Here is a 19675-nt window from a genome sequence, read left to right as displayed (position 1 = left end):
GACGAACAAGCAAGCCACAAGGCACCACAAAGTCTAGCTCAAGGCAAGCCACAAGGCACCACAAAGGCAAGCCACAAGACACCAAGTCCCAAGGCTAATGGGCAAAGGAGGACATGTGACAAATACTTGGGGGGGCACACCAAGAGAGAGACAAAAAACAAGGTGGAGAGAAGAGGCAAAAGACAAAAAAGTGAAAGGAAGAAGACAAGAGGAGAAAAGGAAATGAGTGGAAATGGAAAGTGAATGGGGAAAAGGAGAATGTGTATCTCTATAAAAATAAAAAAAAGAAAAGGTAAAAAGATGTGAGAGGAGAGGTTTGAACCCACAACCTCTCCCTCACCCCCCAATTCGTAGACCTACCCCCTGAGAGAAATTATTTGCTACCAACCCCCTGGATAATTTACAAGTGTATGGAGGACTCTCTTGAGCACATTGTTCCAAGAGAGTGGGGGGCAAATGATGAACCACAAATCATCCCAACCTATCAGAAGATACCACGTGTCCTGGAACAGCGGGAGATTACCCGGACACCGACAGCATGAGATCCACCGGGGGGTCACCCACACTTGGCGCCACCCACACTTGGGCGTCATCCCCCTTGGGCCAATGTTGACTTGTACATCCTTCCCCCTCAGGCCTTATCCACTGAAGAGTTGGGACCTCGACAGGGTGCAAGTACGAGCTGGACTACATGACCACCACGTCGCCAACAAGATACACACCACCACGAAGGCTCCGGGCCCTCACCTACCACTTGCATAACCTAGATGGACTCAAGTACCAAGGAACCTATCTACCCCATAGAAGGATCTATCCGTCAAGAAGGACAACCCTACTGGGACACTAAGTCTCATGGGAAGACAACCAACCAGGGAGGAGCCCTACTGCTCAGGGACTCTATCCACTCCGTGGTTCACTCTTCCATCTATGAAGAAGACTCCACATCAACTAGGGACTCTCCACTCTGCCATGCACCGCTATAAAAGAGGAGGTATCTCACACCCTCAACCCATCTTGAATAATCTCTATTCATCTGTTTGCTCAGGAGATCTCACTTTGGCATCGGAGAGCCCTAGGCCGGTACCACACCGGTTCTCTCTGGTGACCCCTTGGTCCTTTTGCAGGTGACGGCACTCGTAAGACCGCTCAACGATTTCTTGACGCAACATTATGTTTCAGACCCCCCAGTCATGGACAAGATTGATCAGAAAGGAATGAGAAGGAGGGGTGTCCTATACACTTGAAGTTATTACACCTCTGAGCACCATGGAATCAAGAAAATCTGTTCAGAATCTTGCTCAGTCTATCCATTCTCTTCTAGGATTTAAGACTCGTCTAACTTCTACCTGGGCAGATTCAGTTTGTAAAATAATCAACAACTTATCATCTCAAGATTCAACAGATGGTTCTCAGATAAAATTTCAAAACTGCAATTCAGACTATTCAGAGGCTTCCAATGAAAACGAAGATGCTGATAATGGTGCTGCTGTTTCAAAAATATATGGTACATCCCTGCCTTTCAGAATATTTTGAATCATAACATGGATTACTAATCTCTCTTTGAAAATGCTTTCACTTGTACTTTTATTTTCTTCCACGGGCATGTGATCTTGCACTCACCCTTCTCTTTTTCTTTGGTGAGCAGATGATCTTGCTGCCTTGACTGCCCATCTAAATGAACTGAACTTAAAGAAGAGACAGGCCTTGAAGAACTTTTTGGATTTGAAGGGTTAGTCTGGCTAATACTATCAATTTTGAACTAAAGACTGGAGCAATTTGTTCACATAACTATCTGAATTTGAAATATGAAAAATTTGGAGGGGTGTATATAACGAATTGAATGAATTGGTGACATATTGAAACTTGAAAAGGAATGTTAGGAAGCGTTGCCTTCTTTAAATCCTAGAAAGATTTCATCACCTTGTAAATTGACCAAGTTAATTTGAATTAGACAAGGGTTTCCAGTTCAATCTATTCATTGAGTTTTTGAGCCATCATGTGTTCAACAAGTTGCTTATGGTGGCATACACTCATCATTTTAAACTTGTCATTGCAGGGAATATCCGTGTGTTTTGTCGCATAAGACCCATCCTCGATGAGGAGAAATTTAGCCATCTGGCACCTGTCGTTGCATCGGATTCCAATAATGTGGTTTTAAAACTTGCCAACAATAAGACAAAACATTACACTTTCGACAAGGTTTTCCACCAGGGTTCATCACAAGGTGCTTCAAATCGGTACTCGAAATGCTCTTTAAGTTTTATTTTCTTTTCCTTTTGTGATGCAAGTGAATTCTGAGAATGCTCATCAGATAATTGGAATTTATTTGCCACACTCCAGTTGGATAAGGCCCTGAGTGAATATTATGTGATTCCAAATTGAGGCTAAGTCAATATCTCATTTAGCTGTTGTTCAGTACCGTAAGCCTGCAACCATGAGGTCATGGATTCAATTCTGTTGAAAACCTTACTGAGTTGTGTTTGTTATATAAAATTTCAGATGGAAGTCTTTTCAGAAATTGCGCCAGTGATAAAATCTGTGATGGATGGCTACAATGTATGCATTTTTGCATATGGGCAGACGGGAACTGAAAAGACTTTCACCATGGTGAGGATCATCTTACTGGACAGAATTCCTCTTTACCATGCTTTCATCATATTTTAGTTGGAAAACTTGGCAATTCAACTATTGGGTAGGCGCACCAAGTCACCAAAATAAGGGGCACATCAGGTTATTCTGTGGACACTGGCTTGGCCATATCTTCCCATTTCCTTTCCCTATTTAAATTGCTCCACCAGTTGCTATGAGGTTCATGGATTTTTGTTTAGAAGGGAATACAAGAACATTATCTGCACAATCTACTTTTTTTAATTTATGGATAAACTCATGAGTAGTTGGAGCAAATGAGTAGAATTGCCGGCCTTGTTCTTATGTCTTGGCGATGAATCTGACCAAGTTTTAAAAGCCTCCTTAATGGTGTAATAATTTAATTGGGCTGATCATCTGTTTATGTCATTTTAGGAAGGTAAACCCGATTGTCCGGGGATTGTGCCTCATGCAATCAATGAACTTTTCAAGCAAGCAGTTGATAGCAACCACTCTTTTCTCTTCACTTTCAGTATGCTTGAGATTTACATGGGCAATCTCAGAGACTTGCTTGTCCCCAAAATGACAAAACCAACAGATCGTTTTACAAAATGGTGAGTATACAGCCTCCATCAACTAATGCCTCCGGTCAATCCTAGTTGAGGCGGATGCGTCTTAATTTATTTGGTGTAAATTATATAAATCCATTAACAGGGGGTCATCTTAATATTAATTTGTTTCTTTTTGTTCTTTTTCTTTGTTGTCGACAAACAAAGCTTTATTGATAAACAAGACTTCTGAGACTAACTGGCTCTTATCCTTCTAATAGATCGAGTAATAGCTTCAACTTTCTTCTCAAGGTTAGATTTTGTATGCTTTAGAGCTAATAAGCTTGTCAGACTTTTTAAGTTTGATTGATTTGGCATTCTAACAGAAGTATGTGTTTGATATAATCTGGTAATCTATGTCCACAGCCTGTCAATTATAAATGATCCCAAGGGAGGCATTGAGATTGACAACCTTGTGGCAATTGGAGTGAATGACTTCAACCAAGCTATGAATCTGTATAGATTGGGTAGGCAATCCAGGTCAACTGCTTCTACAAATGCCAACATCAATTCAAGCAGATCTCACTGGTAATTATTTTTTCCGTAAAAATTTCACTTAAAGCAATTTTTCAGATGTCAACTATGGACTTAGGACTTGTATGAGCCAACATAGTTCAAGGGTGTTCCAGAGCAGTTAATTCAGCCTCAGTTACTGAGTTTTGAATTTTTGACAAAAGTAATGAGCAGAGATAGAACTTTTCTAGCTTCCGTCCAGCCTCACTTATTATATTCAGAACAGCTTGATCCGCTTATCCTTGACTAGCTTTAATGCTCCATCAAGGCGAAAGGAAACAAATAAAATATGGATGATTGATTTGGGTGGAAGTGAACGGTTGTTGAAGACAAAGGCATGGGGAAGACGACTGGAGGAAGGAAAAGCCATCAACCTATCACTCTCTGCCCTTGGTGATGTCATCATTGCACTCCAGAAAGGGAAACCTCATGTACCATACAGGTAAGAACTTTAAGAATCAATGTTTAAACTGGACATTCAACCAACATACTCAGTTTGATAGCTAATTGCCAGGCAGTTATATCTTGTTTTGTTGTGTGTTGATATACATTGTTGTGGAAATTAATTAACATCTCGAGCTTTTGGGATAAGCGGTTGTAACATGGTATCAAAGCCAGAAGGTTGGGTGTTTGATGTCTAGTATGTGCAAGGGGTTTGTGTTGTATGTTGTTGCGCCTTTACCCCTTGTACCCTTGGTGCCACGTGATGGTGTCACATGTAGAGCCATGTATGTGTGATACTGCATGTGCGGGGGTATTGTGTATTGATATACTTACTTAACAGCTTGAACTTTTAGGGTAAGTGATTGTAACATCTTGGTTTGGAAGTGTCCATTGGAAAAGGAAAACCCTTGAATCTGAAATTTTGTGTAGAGATCAAGTTCATTAGTTAACATCTAAAGAACAAAAATTTGATGAATCAATGTATCAACTGGGTTTGATGTCTAGTATCTAAACAGCAAAGTTACAATTTCTCTATTCTGACAGGAATAGCAAACTCACTCAAGTTCTTAGGGATTCCCTAGGTATCAATGCTTCCTTCTCTTGATGTCATAGTTTGTTATTTGTTGACTGCCATACAAAACCTTTTTGGTCTTTAATTTTGCTCGTCTACTTAAGGTGATTTTTGCTTCAAGGTGGGGAAGGAAGTCCCTCACCCCAACTTTTGCTGTAGATGTGGCACAACACGTGTATGAGGTGATTGGATTTAAATGGGTATTTCATAGGAGGTCTACCCAGTCAAGATTTACCCTTATTTAATTTCTCAAATGACTCAAAATTATTTTCCAGGCAAAAATCTATATAGCTTCATTCCCCAAACCCCAACCCACCCCCGTAAGAAAAGGTGGGGGGTGCGGGAAAGTGTGCCATAGAAACAGCAAACAGAAGCAATGATGAATTTCTGTCTAGTCGGGCCCAATAATTCCTTTACATTTGAATTTTGTACTCGTTGTATACAGGTGAGGATTCAAAAACACTAATGCTTGTTCATATTAGTCCCAAAGAAGAAGATTTGTGCGAGTCTGTATGCTCCTTGGGTTTTGCAACATGGGTGAGAAGAATTCACCTAAGGAATGAGGCATCAGTGGTAAGCTCTCTAAACTGACTTCTCAATAGTTACCCCATCACTGTTCTATAGATGTACACAAGTATTGTTTGTCTGACAAAACGCTAAATTGGACATTGTGACTATAATATTATGTTATCACGACTTGCATTTCAAATCCATGTACGCATGTAGAAGTAAAAAATCCAAAGTTGAGAAACCGCCGGCTAGATATTCCCTGTTACAATGCCCTCAATAAAAGTGTAATTGATTGGATGGTTAAGAGACACCTGGTAGGGGTTACAACTCCTTCCTGAGGTGATAAAACTAATTGGAGATGGACAATCCCAAACAATGCGACATGTTACATCAACCAGTGGGTGGAGAAGAAAGCTTAATCATGCATTCACTCCGTGATCTTAACTTATGTCTTCAATGCTGTAAGAAACAATTTCCCTAGATTTAACATATAAACAGCAGACAACAAAATCTTTCTTTCAGAATGGCTTGTACATGGAAACATTTGACTGTTAACTATGAAAAGATCAGATTTACCACCAGTACCTCAACACCTAGCGGAAAACTCTACAGCTAAGGTGATGGAGAGGTTCAAGAAACTCCAGCCACCAGTGTTTTCCAAGTTAAACTCGGAGGCAATGCAGCCGGAATGGTGGATTAGCGCCTTAGAGAAGGCATTTGATGTGCTTGAATGTACGGATGTGCAAAAGCTGATATGTGCGGGTTATCAGCTACAGAATGAGGCTGAAGTCTGGTAGAAGGCCACCAAACCAAACCTTGAAGCCGCTCATCCAAACCCTACTTGGGAGCAATTCAAAGAGGTTTTCTTTAAGAACTACTTCCCAGAAGCTGAGTTCTCTATACTTGTGTAAGGGACCAAGTCGGTGTTGGACTATCAGCAACGGTTCGAAGATTTATTCCATTTCGCTCCAAAACACCTGAAGGGGGAAGTCAGTAAGACAAAGAAATTTGAGAACGGACTTAAGCCTGAGATCGGGTCTGTCCTGTCAATTATGGATATTCAAGATTACGCTCAGATGGTTGACAAGGCGAAGACTATAGAAGATAGATTGAAGGAGAAAGAAAAAGAGAAAGCTACAACGTCGCCCAGATTGGGCAAGAGGCCAAAAAACTACTAGAATTTCGGTTGCCCGAACAAGGTTTTTTGAGGAGCTAGTTCGAGCCCCAATTTGACTCCGTATCGTAGGCCAGATGTGGGTCAGAACCCTTTCCGCCCCACTTATAATCGACCTGCCCAACCAACTGCGAGTCAAGCGACAATGGTAGCCTCGCCAGCCCGACCAGCTACAAGCCAAGTGAGCCAAGCCTCATCACCGGTCGTTCTGTCCAACAGATGCTATGTGTGCAACAAAGCGGGACATATGGCCAGGGAATGCATGCACCACGGATACAACACTTACTCGCCAAACCAGTCCTATGCTAGACCTTTTCAGCCACAGGACAATCGAACGCAAGGAAAGGTATTTGCGTTGACTAATGAAGAAGCGGAGGCCAACCCCGATGTAATGACAGGTAAGTCCATTGAACACTACTATATTGTAGAGGATAGCCTATAGATGTGAGACCTAAATTTTATACAAACCCTAGGTACCCTGAATGCCTCAACCATTTTCACGCGAGTACTATTCGACTCGGGCGCATCTCACTCTTTCGTTTCTACTACCTTTGCGAGTAGGATGGCTGATCAACTGGGGGACATCGGGCACGATTTAGTGGTCAGCACGCCGACGGGTAGTGTCGTGAGCTTAAAGGAAATTTACGACCCCTGTCAGATAGAAATCTGTGGAAAGAACCTAACCGCATGTCTGATAAGGTTCGACATGAAGGACTTTGACGTGATACTAGGCATGGATTGGTTATCCGCCTATGGAGCAAAAGTCATATGTGCGGAGAAGAAGATAGTATTCAAGTTAGATAATGGCTCGGTTTTCACCTACCAAAGTGAACCGATGAGGAAGCCCAGAAGAATGACCTTATCTACCCTCCAGGTGTGGAAGTTGCTGGATGAAGGATGTCAAGGCTATTTGGCCACTGTGATGGACACTGAGGCGAAGATAAAGCCTTTAGAGGAGCTTGACATCGCCAGAGAATTTCTTGATGTCTTTCCAGAAGATCTGACCCAGTTGCCTCCGGATCATGAGACAGAGTTCACGATTGACCTAATTCTTGGTGCAACACCAGTATCCAAGGCACCGTATCGAATGGCACCTATTGAGTTGAAAGAATTACAAGTCCAACTGCAAGACTTGCTGAAGAAGGGTTTTATACCACCTAGCGTGTCTCCCTGGGGAGCACCTGTGCTATTCATGAAGAAGAAGGATGGTAGTATGCGTTTGTGTATCAACTATCCTGAACTAAATAAACTGACAATTAAGAATCGATACCCATTGCCATGCATTGACGACCTATTTGATCAGCTATAGGGATCAAGAGTTTTCTCCAAGATCGACCTTAAGTCTGGATACCACTAGTTGAAGATCAAGAGTGGCGCTATTCATAAAACGGCGTTTAGAACTCGATACGAACATTATGAATTTCTAGTCTTATCGTTCGGGTTAACCAAAGCCCCGGCAGCATTCATGGATATGATGAACTGAGTGTTCCATGACGTGTTGGACAAGTTCGTCATCGTGTTCATCGATGACATTCTGGTGTACTCCAAGAGTGAAGAGGAGCATGCTCGACAACTTACCTTCATGTTGCAGCAGTTGTGGGAACACCAGCTATATGCCAAGTTTAACAAGTGTGAATTTTGGCTTCACCAAATTGGATTCTTGGGGCACATCATCACCAAAGACAGCATTAAGGTAGATTCAGACAAAGTGAAGGCGGTTCTCAAGTAGGAGACTCTGCATCATGCCACTGAGATCCAAAGTTTTTTGTTTTTGGCCGGATATTATTGCCTGTTCATTGAGAATTTATCGCGCATCTCGGTGACCATGACGAAGCTAATGAAGAAGGGCGCAAAGTTTAAGTGGAATGATGCTTACGAGAAAAGCTTCCAGGAATTGAGAAACTGATTGGTGACAGCACCAGTTTTGACCATTCAATGCACCAGGTATACCGATGCATCCAGAACAGGATTGGGTGGAGTCTTAATGCAAAAAGGAAAAGTGGTCGCCTATGCCTCAAGGCAGCTATTGGAACACGAAAAGAACTACCCCACTCATGACTTAGAGTTGGCTGTGGTAGTCTTCGCATTTAAGATATGGCGACATTACCTCTATGGTGAAAATAGTGAGATTTTTAGCGACCACAAGAGTTTAAAGTATTTCTTCACCCAGAAGGAGCTAAATATGAGGCAGAGACGGTAGTTAGAATTGGTAAAGGACTACGATTGTGAGATCCAATACCACCCTGGCAAGGCCAACGTAGTGGCTGATGCGTTAAGCAAGAAATCACAAACTGCATCTCTCGCTTCCTTGGTTGTAAGCGAGCAACTATTAGAAGAAGCTCGAAAGTTTGATCTAAAACTCTTGATCGAAGGAACGGCTACACAGCTAGCAGCTATGGACATACAGCCATCGATCCAGGAGGAGATAATTGAAAAGCAGCCTTATGACCCCAAATTGGCCAAGATAATTTGGGAAGTGCAGCATGGTGTCCACAAGGACCCAGACTTTTCGCTGGCCCATAATGGTGCATTGAAATTCAGAGACAGATTGTGCATGCCTAACGACTATGATGTGCAGGACCGAATCCTTAAAGAGGCTCATAACTCACCCTATTCAATCCACCCTGGGAGCATGAAGATGTACAAGGATCTGAAGAAGTACTATTGGCGGATTGGGATGAAGCAAACTATAGCTATATACGTGTCTGAATGCCTCACCTACCAGCAAATAAAGGTAGAGAGACACCGACCGTATGGATTGTTGCAGCCACTCCCTATACCTGAATGGAAGTGGGAAAGAATTACTATGGATTTTGTGATAAATTTACCCAACACCAGGAAAGGGATGAATGCAATCTGGGTGATTGTAGATGGACTGACAAAGGCCGCTCACTTCATTCCCATTAGAATAAACTATTTGATGGAGAAGCTCGCCCAACTATACATTGAGAATATAGTCCGCTTACACGGCGTGCCAGTTAGCATCGTATCTGATAGGGATCCCCGATTTACCTCAAGGTTTTGGAGAAGTCTATAGAAGGCATTGGGATCTCAACTAAATCTCAGTACAACTTTCCATCCTCAGACGGACGGACAGTCCGAAAGAACAATCCAAACTCTGGAGGACATGCTTAGAGCCTGTATATTGGAAATGAACAACAGTTGGGATGCCCACATACCTTCGATGGAATTTACATACAAAAATAGTTACCACTCCACCATTGGCATGGCACCGTATGAAGCTCTTTATGGTCGGAAGTGCCGGACCCCATTGAATTAGGACGAAGTTGGAGAACGAAAGTATCTTGGGCCCAAGATGATACAAGCAACCTGTGAAAAGGTGGATATCATTAGAGAGAAGATTAAAGTGGCCTAATCAAGACAGAAGAGTTATGTTGATCATCGGAGGAAGAATATTGAATTTAGAGTCGGAGAGAAGGAGTTCCTCTGAGTGTTTCCAACAAAAGGATTGCTACGTTTCAACAAGAATGGCAAGCTGAGCCCAAGATTCATTGGCCCCTATGAAATCCTCAATAGAGTAGGACCTGTAGCATTCTGGCTAGCGTTACCACCATCTTTGCAAGGCATCCATGATGTTTTCCATGTGTCGATGCTAAGAAAGTATATCAGCAACCCAGCACATGTACTCTCAGCTGAACCTGAGCAGTTAGATGTGGATATGACCTATGAAGAACAGTCTACGGAGCTATTGGACAGAAAAGAACATAACCTTCATAACCACACGGTCGCATTCATTAAAGTTCAATGGGAAAACAGTCCCATAGAGGAAACATCATGGGAACGCGAAGAGGAAATGCAGGAAAAGTATCCCCAACTCTTTGAGCTACAAGATAAACAAATTTCAAGGACAAAAAGTTTTGTAAGGTGGGGAGAAATGTCAAACCTGCCCCCTGGCTGGCTGGGAATTTGAGTGAAGAACAGGCAACCTTGGCTAATCATCCAATCACTCTGTGGAGCATCACACCAGTAGCTGATCCAATAGGAATGACCTCCTACATACCTGCCAGAAGGTGGATTTCAGCTCCATGCCACTATGCTGCACACTGTATAATGTACAGCTTGGACTCCAAGTATTCTCTCTCCTCTCCCTAAATGTGGGGTCCACACCTGGAAGTATGTATATTTGATCCTGAGTGAGGTATAGGTATAAGGCATTTCAAATAAAGTCAGAAAACATGAAAACTAAGGGGGAGGGGATAGCGAAATCCTAGGTGGAGTGCTCTTTTGTCGCCTACGGGCATAGGCCACAGCCGGGCTGCCAACAAGAGGCCGACGAGAGGGGAGGGGCAAAGCCACCCCAGGAAGGAAGGGGTGGAACCAGGCGGACCGGGTTATCTTAGAAAGGGAGGGGGGGGGGATGAGACAAGGGGGGGATTAAGGAAGGGATTAGGGGCATAGAGGTGGAACGGGAAAGGGTTTGAGGATCGCATAGTCGGTCTAAAGAGGTGCTACAGGGAGAGAAAGGGGGGTTGGGCTTGGAAATGGGCTTGGGGTTGGGGTAGGATTTTTTATATAAGTGGGCTGGGGGTTGGAAGATGGGTCGGTTATAGGTAAAAAAGGAATTGGGCTGAGAATTTGGTTTCTGGGGGCCCAGGTAAATGGGCTGACACGAAGAGGGGGAAGGGGGAAGGGGGAAGGGGGGGGGAGATGGGCCGAGAAGATGGGCCTGGTAGGGGGGAAGGCCTTAAAGCAGGGTTTCTTGAATTAAGAGAAGGGGGGTAATGAGGAGGGGGCCACGTGAGGGTGGGTAAGATGGGGGGTAGGGAAGTAAAGTAAAAATACTAGGGGGGGGGGGGGTTTATAATAAACCACAAAGAGGGGGGGGGGGGGGGGACAGACCTTGGCAGAAGAGCCGAGGATACAACGCCAGAATGGCTAAGGGCTTTGTCCAGGTCTCTCGCAGGGACACGATCAGGCTTGCAGGAGTCCATATTTGGAAGGAAGGAGATCTCAAGCACAACAGGATCTTCAAGCATAGCAGGTCTCAGCAGATCGTCAAAGCGAGGAGAGAGAGACTACTGCAGGGACAGATCATCGAGAGCAAGCTGATTGGAGTAGGCTTCGATAACTTTTTTCAGACAATTCGAGCAGGCAGCAACAGCTTTCCCTGGCAGACCAGGTTTATTTCCCATGGCGATGAGAAGATCAGGCGACTGGTAGCCTGTCGAAGCAGCAGTGTAAGGTTGCAGGTTCAGCGATGACATCGACAGCAGGAACAGTAATCGAGGGCGCTGACGGAGGAGGGAGTAGCGGTGGCGACGACGAGCGAGGTAGTTGCGATGGCAGGGCACGGCGTTGACGATGGCGGTTGTTGTAGCGGCGACGAGGAGAAGGAGATTGAACACGGCTCTGAGAAGTATTCGATTGAAGCTTTAATTGTTGAACTTCCATGGTTAAATTTGGCTAATAGCCTAATAGTACATTCTTTCTTTCTTTCGAAGACAATGGCCTTGACCAGTATTGGCAAAAAAAAAAAAAAGAAGGTTTATTTTTTTTTAAATTAAAAAGTGGTTTTTTGATCTCGAATCGGTTTGATAGCATCGATCTGTACTAGCATTTTTATTAGAAATGATGGATATGATACTGTGATTTAAATCCTTGCATGAGATTCAACATCAAATAGAACTGGAAATAAAGACCAGTCTAAGTCACCCCAAGGGGTCAGCTCAGTTGGCAAAAGATCAACTCCTCAAATAAGAGGTCATGAGTTTAAACCATCTTGGGACCTATCCCCATCCCCTACCCCTCTCCCCCCTGCCCCCTCCCTATAATACAAGCTCTTAATCCAAAAATAAAAAACCAGTCTAAGTCTGAAGTTCTCTCTTCAAAGTCTATTAAGTTTTCCTTCACTAACAAGAGAGAATTTCTTCACTCACCACTTTTGATTTCAGCAGTGTCAAGAGCATTTTGGGCCATAGGGTGAGTAATTATGAGATCACAATGGTTGTTGTAGGTAAGGGTGTAAATTGGTCTGATTTGGGTAGTCTGTCTGATGTCTGATTTTTAATTGGTTGTGATCCTACGGGATTAGGACTGGAATTGACCCTTTTTATTTTTCTGGTTCCAAACTTTAGATTCATAATTGTTTACTAATGGATGGACCAATCTGATTCCTAATCAGTTTTAAGCACTATCATAGTGTCTAAAATTCTAAATTTTTTTTTACTTAAGCATACAAATAATCAAATGTCTATCAATAAGCATATAACTAACCAAATATCCATCCAAAAGCATAAAACTAATAAAAATATGAATCTAAATGCTTAAAAAAAGCTCCATTGTTACTAAAATTCCAAAATCTACATCACCAACGCTAACTATATGATTAAATGCAAGTTTGAAATCAGTCTTGCTGGTTCGGGTTCGAACCGGTTCCAAACTGGTATTTCGGACTGGAAACTGTTGGGTGACCTGTCCTAGAACTGATCCATCTCATTTATTAATCAGTTCCAAAATTTAAATTCAGAACCGGACCAATAATTTAGTGGGTGGATTGATTCCGGTCCGATTCTGGTCCAAAATTGACACCCTAGCTGTGGGTGAAGTGAAACCCTTTTTTCTATATCATACCATTTTTTCTCGATACACTTTGGCAAGCCATTCGAAATACCACCAACCACCACCCATAGCCACATGGCATTTAGCTTTATGAGTTTTTTTTTTTGTTGGTAAGACATAAATTTACTGATCATAGACATGTGTACAGCCACTTCATGAGTAACGGTTAGGAAGTAAAAACATGGAATTGGGATCGGATCATTCTCTGCCCTAGATTTGCCTTAGAATCGACGTTTTAATAAATTCCCTAACCCTAGTTTCGATACAAGAATCGAACAAGCTTGATCGACCAAAATCAGGATTGATCAAAGACTCTTACACTTTGGATCCTCCACTGTCGAGCTGCCTGACACTGTGCTGTGCAGACACAGCAAGGCGGGAAATGACCGCCTTACCCCTGCTTGAGCGCCTTGCCCGAGTGGGGGTAAGATGGTCATTTTCTGCCTTGCTGTGTCTACATAGCACGGTCCTGCCAGGCAGCTCGGCAGTAGAGGATCGGGATCCGGATTCTTGAAACCCGAGAGTAGGATTTTGTCAAATATATAGATCTGAGTACGACTAATCTACGGGTGTCAATTGCTAGCCCAAACTGACCGGGACTGATTGGTTCAACCTGAATCGAACATCGAACCCTTATTGATTTGGTATTGGGTTCTTTAAAACCGATAGAAACTAAAAACAAAATGGATTGATCAAAACCAAAACCAATATAAAACTAGGACTTAAGCCAATAACAAACCGATAAAAGCTGAAAATAAACTGATACAAAATCCATTTTTTTTTCTTCATATTTTTATAGTGCACACATGCATGTGCGTACGCGCACACACACATATGAAAAATTGAAACCAAACCGATAGCAACCCGATCACAGCTTGATAAGAACCTATTAAGTCGACCTCATAAAAAATCAATCCAAACTGGACCAAAACTGATTTTTGACTTACCTGTTTGGTTTTGGTTTGGTCTGTTACTAGCCCCAGAACCACTTTAGGCCGACCAATCGAGCCAACCCACCGATTGACTCGATTGGTTTGAAATTCTCCGATATCCTTCCTTTAGTAAAGAACACTAGGTCATCTTCTGATGTCTTGTGGGCCTTGCCTTTGATAGTGGCCTCAAGCCTTTCACCTCTCCCTCATTGTACGTTCCCTTTTAGTCTCGAGAAAATCCTGAGTTGCTTTAGCCATCACAATTTTAGTGGGTGCCCTAGACACTGTTGGGGTTGCCCTACGTTTAGGCTCTTCAAAAGTAGGTGTTGTGTCACTTTGGGATTGGCCCTCACTATCTGTAAAATCTGCATTATAAGCTGCCTCATCTCTACCATTTTCGTCTGTAATTGATTCACTTGGTGACCTAATTGCACTTTAGGTAGATCACCACCTGACGGATCCATGATAACTTTGCTTGGAGACGGCTGGAGGACTTTGTCTTTCAAAGTCAAGTGTAAAAAAGGAGATTCAGAGAGCTCTCAATCATCATTGCAAAGACATTTCCAAGGTGTCAAAATGTGGAGTCTACAATAGTGAAGGCTTTAATCCATGGTATTGGCACCAATATTGATCACCACAGATACTAATACTAGATACTAATATCGATCGGCCATATCAATCTATATTGGGTTGATTTCAATACAAAAAGTCACTTTTTGACCGTATTAATCGATATGAATCGATGCCATATTGGTATCGATCACCACCCATGATACCGATAACTAAGGCTCTATATGGTAACGCTTCAAAAAATTGATTCCGGTGTTTTTTTTGTATTTTTTGGAACAGAAACGACCTAAAAACTATATGGCATCACCGGTTTGTTTTTTTGATTATTTGAAACAGACCGGATACTGGGCACAGTGTTAAGCCCTATGTTGGTGTTTCTCACATTTGAGAATCAATTCTGGAAAAAATCGGAGAAACACGGGGAGTTTTTAAGTTACGAGGGTCATTATTGTCATTGGCCACTTTAAATAAAAGAAAGGGAAACCTAACACCATTTCTTTGTTTGACATCAAGGGTTTCTCCACGGAACTTCCAAAAATCACAGGGGACGACTCCAACCTTCAAACGGTAATGGCAGACCTCTACCTCTCTCTCTCTCTCTCGTTTTTGCTCTCTGCACTTGGAATCTGCAAAACCCAGAGGTTTTGAGTTTTTTTTATAGATTTTGTTCGGTTTAAGCATCTTTGCTCTTTCCTGATCTGTTCATATCCACTTAATCGTCTAGATTCTCGATTTTGTATAGATAGAGGAGGAATTCACCACGACCACAGAAGAATTCAGAAGCAAATTTGATCCCCATCGTTTTTTTTTTTCCCTTATTCTGCAATTATGCAGTGTAAACGCTCACAGTAGGTAAAGAGAAAGATGCCACTCTGTTTCTCCAGCAATGGCTTCACACTGCGTTCAGCACAGCTGCGATGGTTCCAAAAAATCTATCCTTTTCAACAACTGCCCATCAGCCAAGCTCACTTCAATCTCAGCCTTTTCAATTCCTCATCAGCTCTTCTGCTAAAATTCTCTGAACCCGCTAAGCTTAACACTAGCAGACAGAGGTTCTGCTCTATAACGGCTTCGAATGCCCCAACCGTCAAAGCTGAAACCACCCCGTCAACATTCCGGGAGAAAAATCCGAGAGACGTAAATGTTCTGGTAGTGGGTTCAACTGGTTACATAGGGAAATTCGTGGTTAAGGAATTGGTGAACAGAGGTTTTAACGTCATCGCCATTGCCAGATATAGGAGCGGAATTACAGGCGAGGGCGAAACAGCAAGGAAGAGACGTTGGAACAGTTGAATGGGGCCAATGTACGCTTCTCCGACGTCACCCATCTGGGCTCTCTGGAAAACTGTCTGGAAAGCTTCGGATCTTCAATCGACGTTGTTGTTTCCTGCCTTGCTAGCTGTACCGGTGGCGTCAAGGACTCGTGGAAGATTGATTATGAGGCCACAAAGAATAGTCTCGTGGTTGGTAGGAGAGGAGGGGCTTCGCATTTCGTTCTTTTCTCAGCAATTTGCGTGCAGAAGCCGCTTCTTGAATTCCAGCGTGCTAAGTTGAAATTTGAGGCTGAACTGATGAGAGAAGCCGAGGAAGATGAGAATTTCACTTACAGCATCGTAAGGCCGACCGCATTCTTCAAGAGTTTGGGTGGGCAGGTCGAAACAGTCAAAGAAGGGAAGCCTTACGTGATGTTTGGAGACGGGAAACTCTGTGAGTGTAAGCCCATCAGTGAGCAGGATTTGGCTTCATTTATGGCTGACTGCGTGTTGAGTAAAGATAAGATTAACCAGGTTCTCCCAATTGGCGGTCACGGGAAGGCATTGACATCATTGCAGCAGGGGGGATATTCTGTTTAGGCTTCTGGGGAAAGAACCCAAGTTCTTGAAAGTTACGATTGGGATAATGGATTTTGCAATTGGGGTTCTTGATTTTCTTGTGAAGATCTTCCCTTCAATGGAAGATGCTGTTGAGTTTGGGAAAATTGGGAGGTATTATGCTTCTGAGAGTATGTTGGTTTTGGATCCATACAGATTTCTGTTTCTTCTAAACTGTAGAAACGTTTTTTTTTCAGGGTTACCATACAGCGTTTCAACACCAAAAACGTTCAAAAAACACAGAAACACATAAAAGTGTCCAGACCCAAAAACACTAAAAATAAACAGAAACGTTACCATACAAAACCTAAATCCATGTTACAAGTTTGCCAGACAATGGATTCTGCATTTCAAGAAGAAAATACCCTACCTTTGTAACTGGATCTTACCCGTGCCTCATAGGGGAAAAAATAAAATCTGGGTGAAGATTGAAAATATAATGAGGCTACGGCTTAAAAGGAAATTATGACTTCTAATTAGAACATCAATTCCGTATCCCACCAACCCAAATCTTCAAAATTGATTCTTGATGGTGAATTCCTACTGGCTGGGAGTGAGTGACTTAGTAAGGTGGGGTTCCAGCCATTAAGCGATCCTTTCAGGTCATGCTTTGTAAAGACATATGAGGTGGATATCAACAACAACCATAATCTTATCCCAACTAAATGAGGTCGGCAACATGGATCCGATAGAGGCTATGACAGTAATAGAAATAAGAGTAGGGGTGCAAGTTTGGCCCTGTCGGCCCAAACCCACCCTGAGCTCGAACAGGATCTTGGTTGAGATATTTGGCCCTGAGGGCGGGTTAGGACTGAAAATTTCTGACCCTGAGTCAGGGTCGGGTCGGGTTAGGGTTGAGGCTTCAAGCTAAGCTTGGCTCGGCCTGGGCCGACCCTGATTTAAGTTATACTATAAAATATATATTGATATAATATATACATTATAAACTTTAAATGTCACCTATATTTTTTTTATATAATTTATTATATCTGACGACAATAAGTGATATAATACTTTTTATTTTAGTGTTATTTTATGTAAATTTGATAATGTTCTCCCCGGCCCATTCCAGCCCATGCATTTCTTTCCCCTTCCCCTTGATCAAGGCCAATCAGGGTCAGCCCAGCCCGACCCTGAGGGCGGGTCAGGGTTGGATTTTTCTGGCCCTGAGTCAGGGTCGGGTTGGGCCTGAGCCCAGCTAAGGGGACTTGGGATTGGGCTAGGGTTCTATAAAGCCCGGCCCAACCCGACCCTGTTGCAGCCCTAAATAAGAAAAGTAAAAAGAAATAAACAGGTGTTAAAAGGAAGTGAAAAATAGAAAATAAGTAAAGGAAGAAGTCAAAACAGCATCCCAGGAACATCCCCCTACAAGGGGTAGGGTACACAGGTTCTTATCCTCCAAACAACTCTATCAGTGTTCATACTAGGATCGAGCCCTACCACATGCATATCCTTTCTTACCACTTTTCTAATAATAATTTTGTCTTGTCCCTACCACTTTTAGTTCTGTCAAACTGAATCTGGCCACTCTTCCTTGTTGGTGCATCCATGGGTCTCCTTTGGACATGACCATACCAACTCAAGCAACTCTCACAACACTTGTCCTGGATTGGCGCAACTCCCAATTCGACTCTAATACAATCATTCTTTATTCTATCTCTCCTAATCTTGCCGCACATCCTCCTCAACATCCTCATCTCTGTTATACTCATCTTATCTATATTACTCTCCTTAACTGCTCAACATTCCGCCCTATATGTCATAATCGATCTTATTACAGTCCTGTAGAATTTTCTCTTAAGTTGAACAGACATGTGTTTGTCACATAACATACCTGAAGCACCTCTCCACTTCATCCATCCTACTTTAATTCTGTAGAAAACATCATCCTCTATATCACCCTTTTTGTTAATGTTGATCCTAGGATAACATGTTTATCAAATGAGACAGCTATCTTTTCAGGTCTCACCTTGTAAGGAATATAAGGTGGAATAACATTTTTATCATATGTGGTGATGAGACAGGGAACCAATATAGTGTCCTCACAAGAAGCACCACACTTTAAAAAAATAATGTTCATGTAAAAAAAACATAAAGAAGGGTTAAAGGAGATTAACCCTTTTTCTTTTGATCTAGATAATATTTTCAAGCCATACTTTGATCTCTGAATGAAAAACCCACTTAACTCTGGAACCAATACTCTTTAACTTTTAAAGATGTGACAAATTATAAGGACTCCAACCTAAGAATTTGCCTTTAATAAATTACTGAAAAGGAGAATCATATCTTGCTGTGATAGGAGTTAAGACCTTTGGTAGAATGGAGGGAGGGAAGGTGTGAACCAAGACATTTAAAGCTAAGACCTCGCTGGCTAGCCACTATCCTCACCATAGGCATCACACTTTAAAAGAATGTCCATATGAAAAACATAAAGAAGGGTTAAAGTAGATTAACCCACTTAACTTAACTCTGGAGTCTGGAATCAATTCTCTGAAATTTTCAAAGATGTAACAAATTATAAGGGCTCCAACCTAAGAATTTGCCTTTAAAAATTTATTGTAAAGGAGAATCATAACTTGGTGTGATAGAATTAAGACCACCTAGTAGAATGAATGGAGGGAAGGTGTGAACTAGGAAACTTGAGACCAAGACCAACTAGTCAGGCATTTGTACTCGTTCCTTTTTATATTTATCATCCCTTATAATAATATTCTCTTTCATAAAATTCTTCTTATAAGTCAATCAAAGTCTTGCTAAAATTTACTACAATTCATCAGTATCCTAAGTTTCCTTTTCTTCAGTTTTTATTTTTATTTTTTATTTTCTTATGAATTTGTTAGAAAGGACAGAAAACCAGACACTGCCCATGCTAGATACAATATATGTATCTATGGATCTATGATCTTAAAGCTACGTCAATTTTCAAGATCTTGGACTTCAATGTCTTGGAGAGCAAGGCTCTCTTTGACACCACTCTTTCAAGACGGAAAAACACTTTTTACACTTTTACTTTGTTGAATAAAAAAAAGGGGATAGTTTTCATACATGGCTGTGTAAGCCGTGCATGTGAGAGGGTGAGAGCTTCAAGGCATTAAATATGGGTGGGGGGTTTACGATTTTTCCAACTCTTTGTGAGAGGGGACACAACCGTGCATGCTTGCACGGTCGTGTATGAAATCTTTGACCATAAAAAAATGTTTCCTTGTAAGTGGCTTTTATTGTTTATTAACGCTACTTGTTTGCATGGTTCCCAACATAGTGCCACATGAGATTACCACTTAGCTCTTAGTGAATTAAAAAAATCCCATGGAGACAGT

At 42.2% G+C, this 19675-nt stretch overlaps 2 protein-coding genes across 2 annotated transcripts; both read left to right on the top strand.

Moving 5' to 3' along the window:
* Positions 1-1191: 1191 nt before the first annotated feature.
* LOC122653776 (kinesin-like protein KIN-14T) lies at positions 1192-10226 on the top strand (the record flags this gene model as incomplete). The annotated part of the gene is made up of 10 exons (XM_043847714.1): positions 1192-1504; positions 1646-1729; positions 2057-2226; positions 2500-2607; positions 3022-3200; positions 3561-3722; positions 3934-4149; positions 4695-4732; positions 5168-5295; positions 10218-10226. Coding segments are annotated over exons 1-10 (1332 nt in total), but the record flags the coding sequence as incomplete, so codon positions are not given.
* Positions 10227-15348: 5122 nt separating this feature from the next.
* On the top strand, positions 15349-16502 carry LOC122653775 (divinyl chlorophyllide a 8-vinyl-reductase, chloroplastic-like). Its single transcript, XM_043847712.1, has 2 exons — positions 15349-15750; positions 15783-16502. The coding sequence occupies exons 1-2, from the start codon at positions 15352-15354 to the stop codon at positions 16338-16340; spliced, it is 957 nt and encodes a 318-aa protein (XP_043703647.1). The 5' UTR covers positions 15349-15351; the 3' UTR covers positions 16341-16502.
* Positions 16503-19675: the final 3173 nt, after the last annotated feature.

Source organism: Telopea speciosissima, chromosome 3, assembly GCF_018873765.1.
Source record: "Telopea speciosissima isolate NSW1024214 ecotype Mountain lineage chromosome 3, Tspe_v1, whole genome shotgun sequence".
NCBI classification, from domain to species: Eukaryota; Viridiplantae; Streptophyta; class Magnoliopsida; order Proteales; family Proteaceae; genus Telopea; species Telopea speciosissima.
Note: the sequence above shows the minus strand (reverse complement) of the source record. Positions and strands in the feature narration are given on the sequence as shown.

Coding starts and splice junctions, on each gene's coding strand:
- LOC122653775 (XM_043847712.1), top strand. CDS start 15,352: ATGCCACTCTGTTTCTCCAGCAATGGCTTCACACTGCGTTCAGCACAG. Junction 15,751..15,782: donor GAATTACAGGCGAGGGCGAA/ACAGCAAGGAAG, acceptor GAACAGTTGAAT/GGGGCCAATGTACGCTTCTC.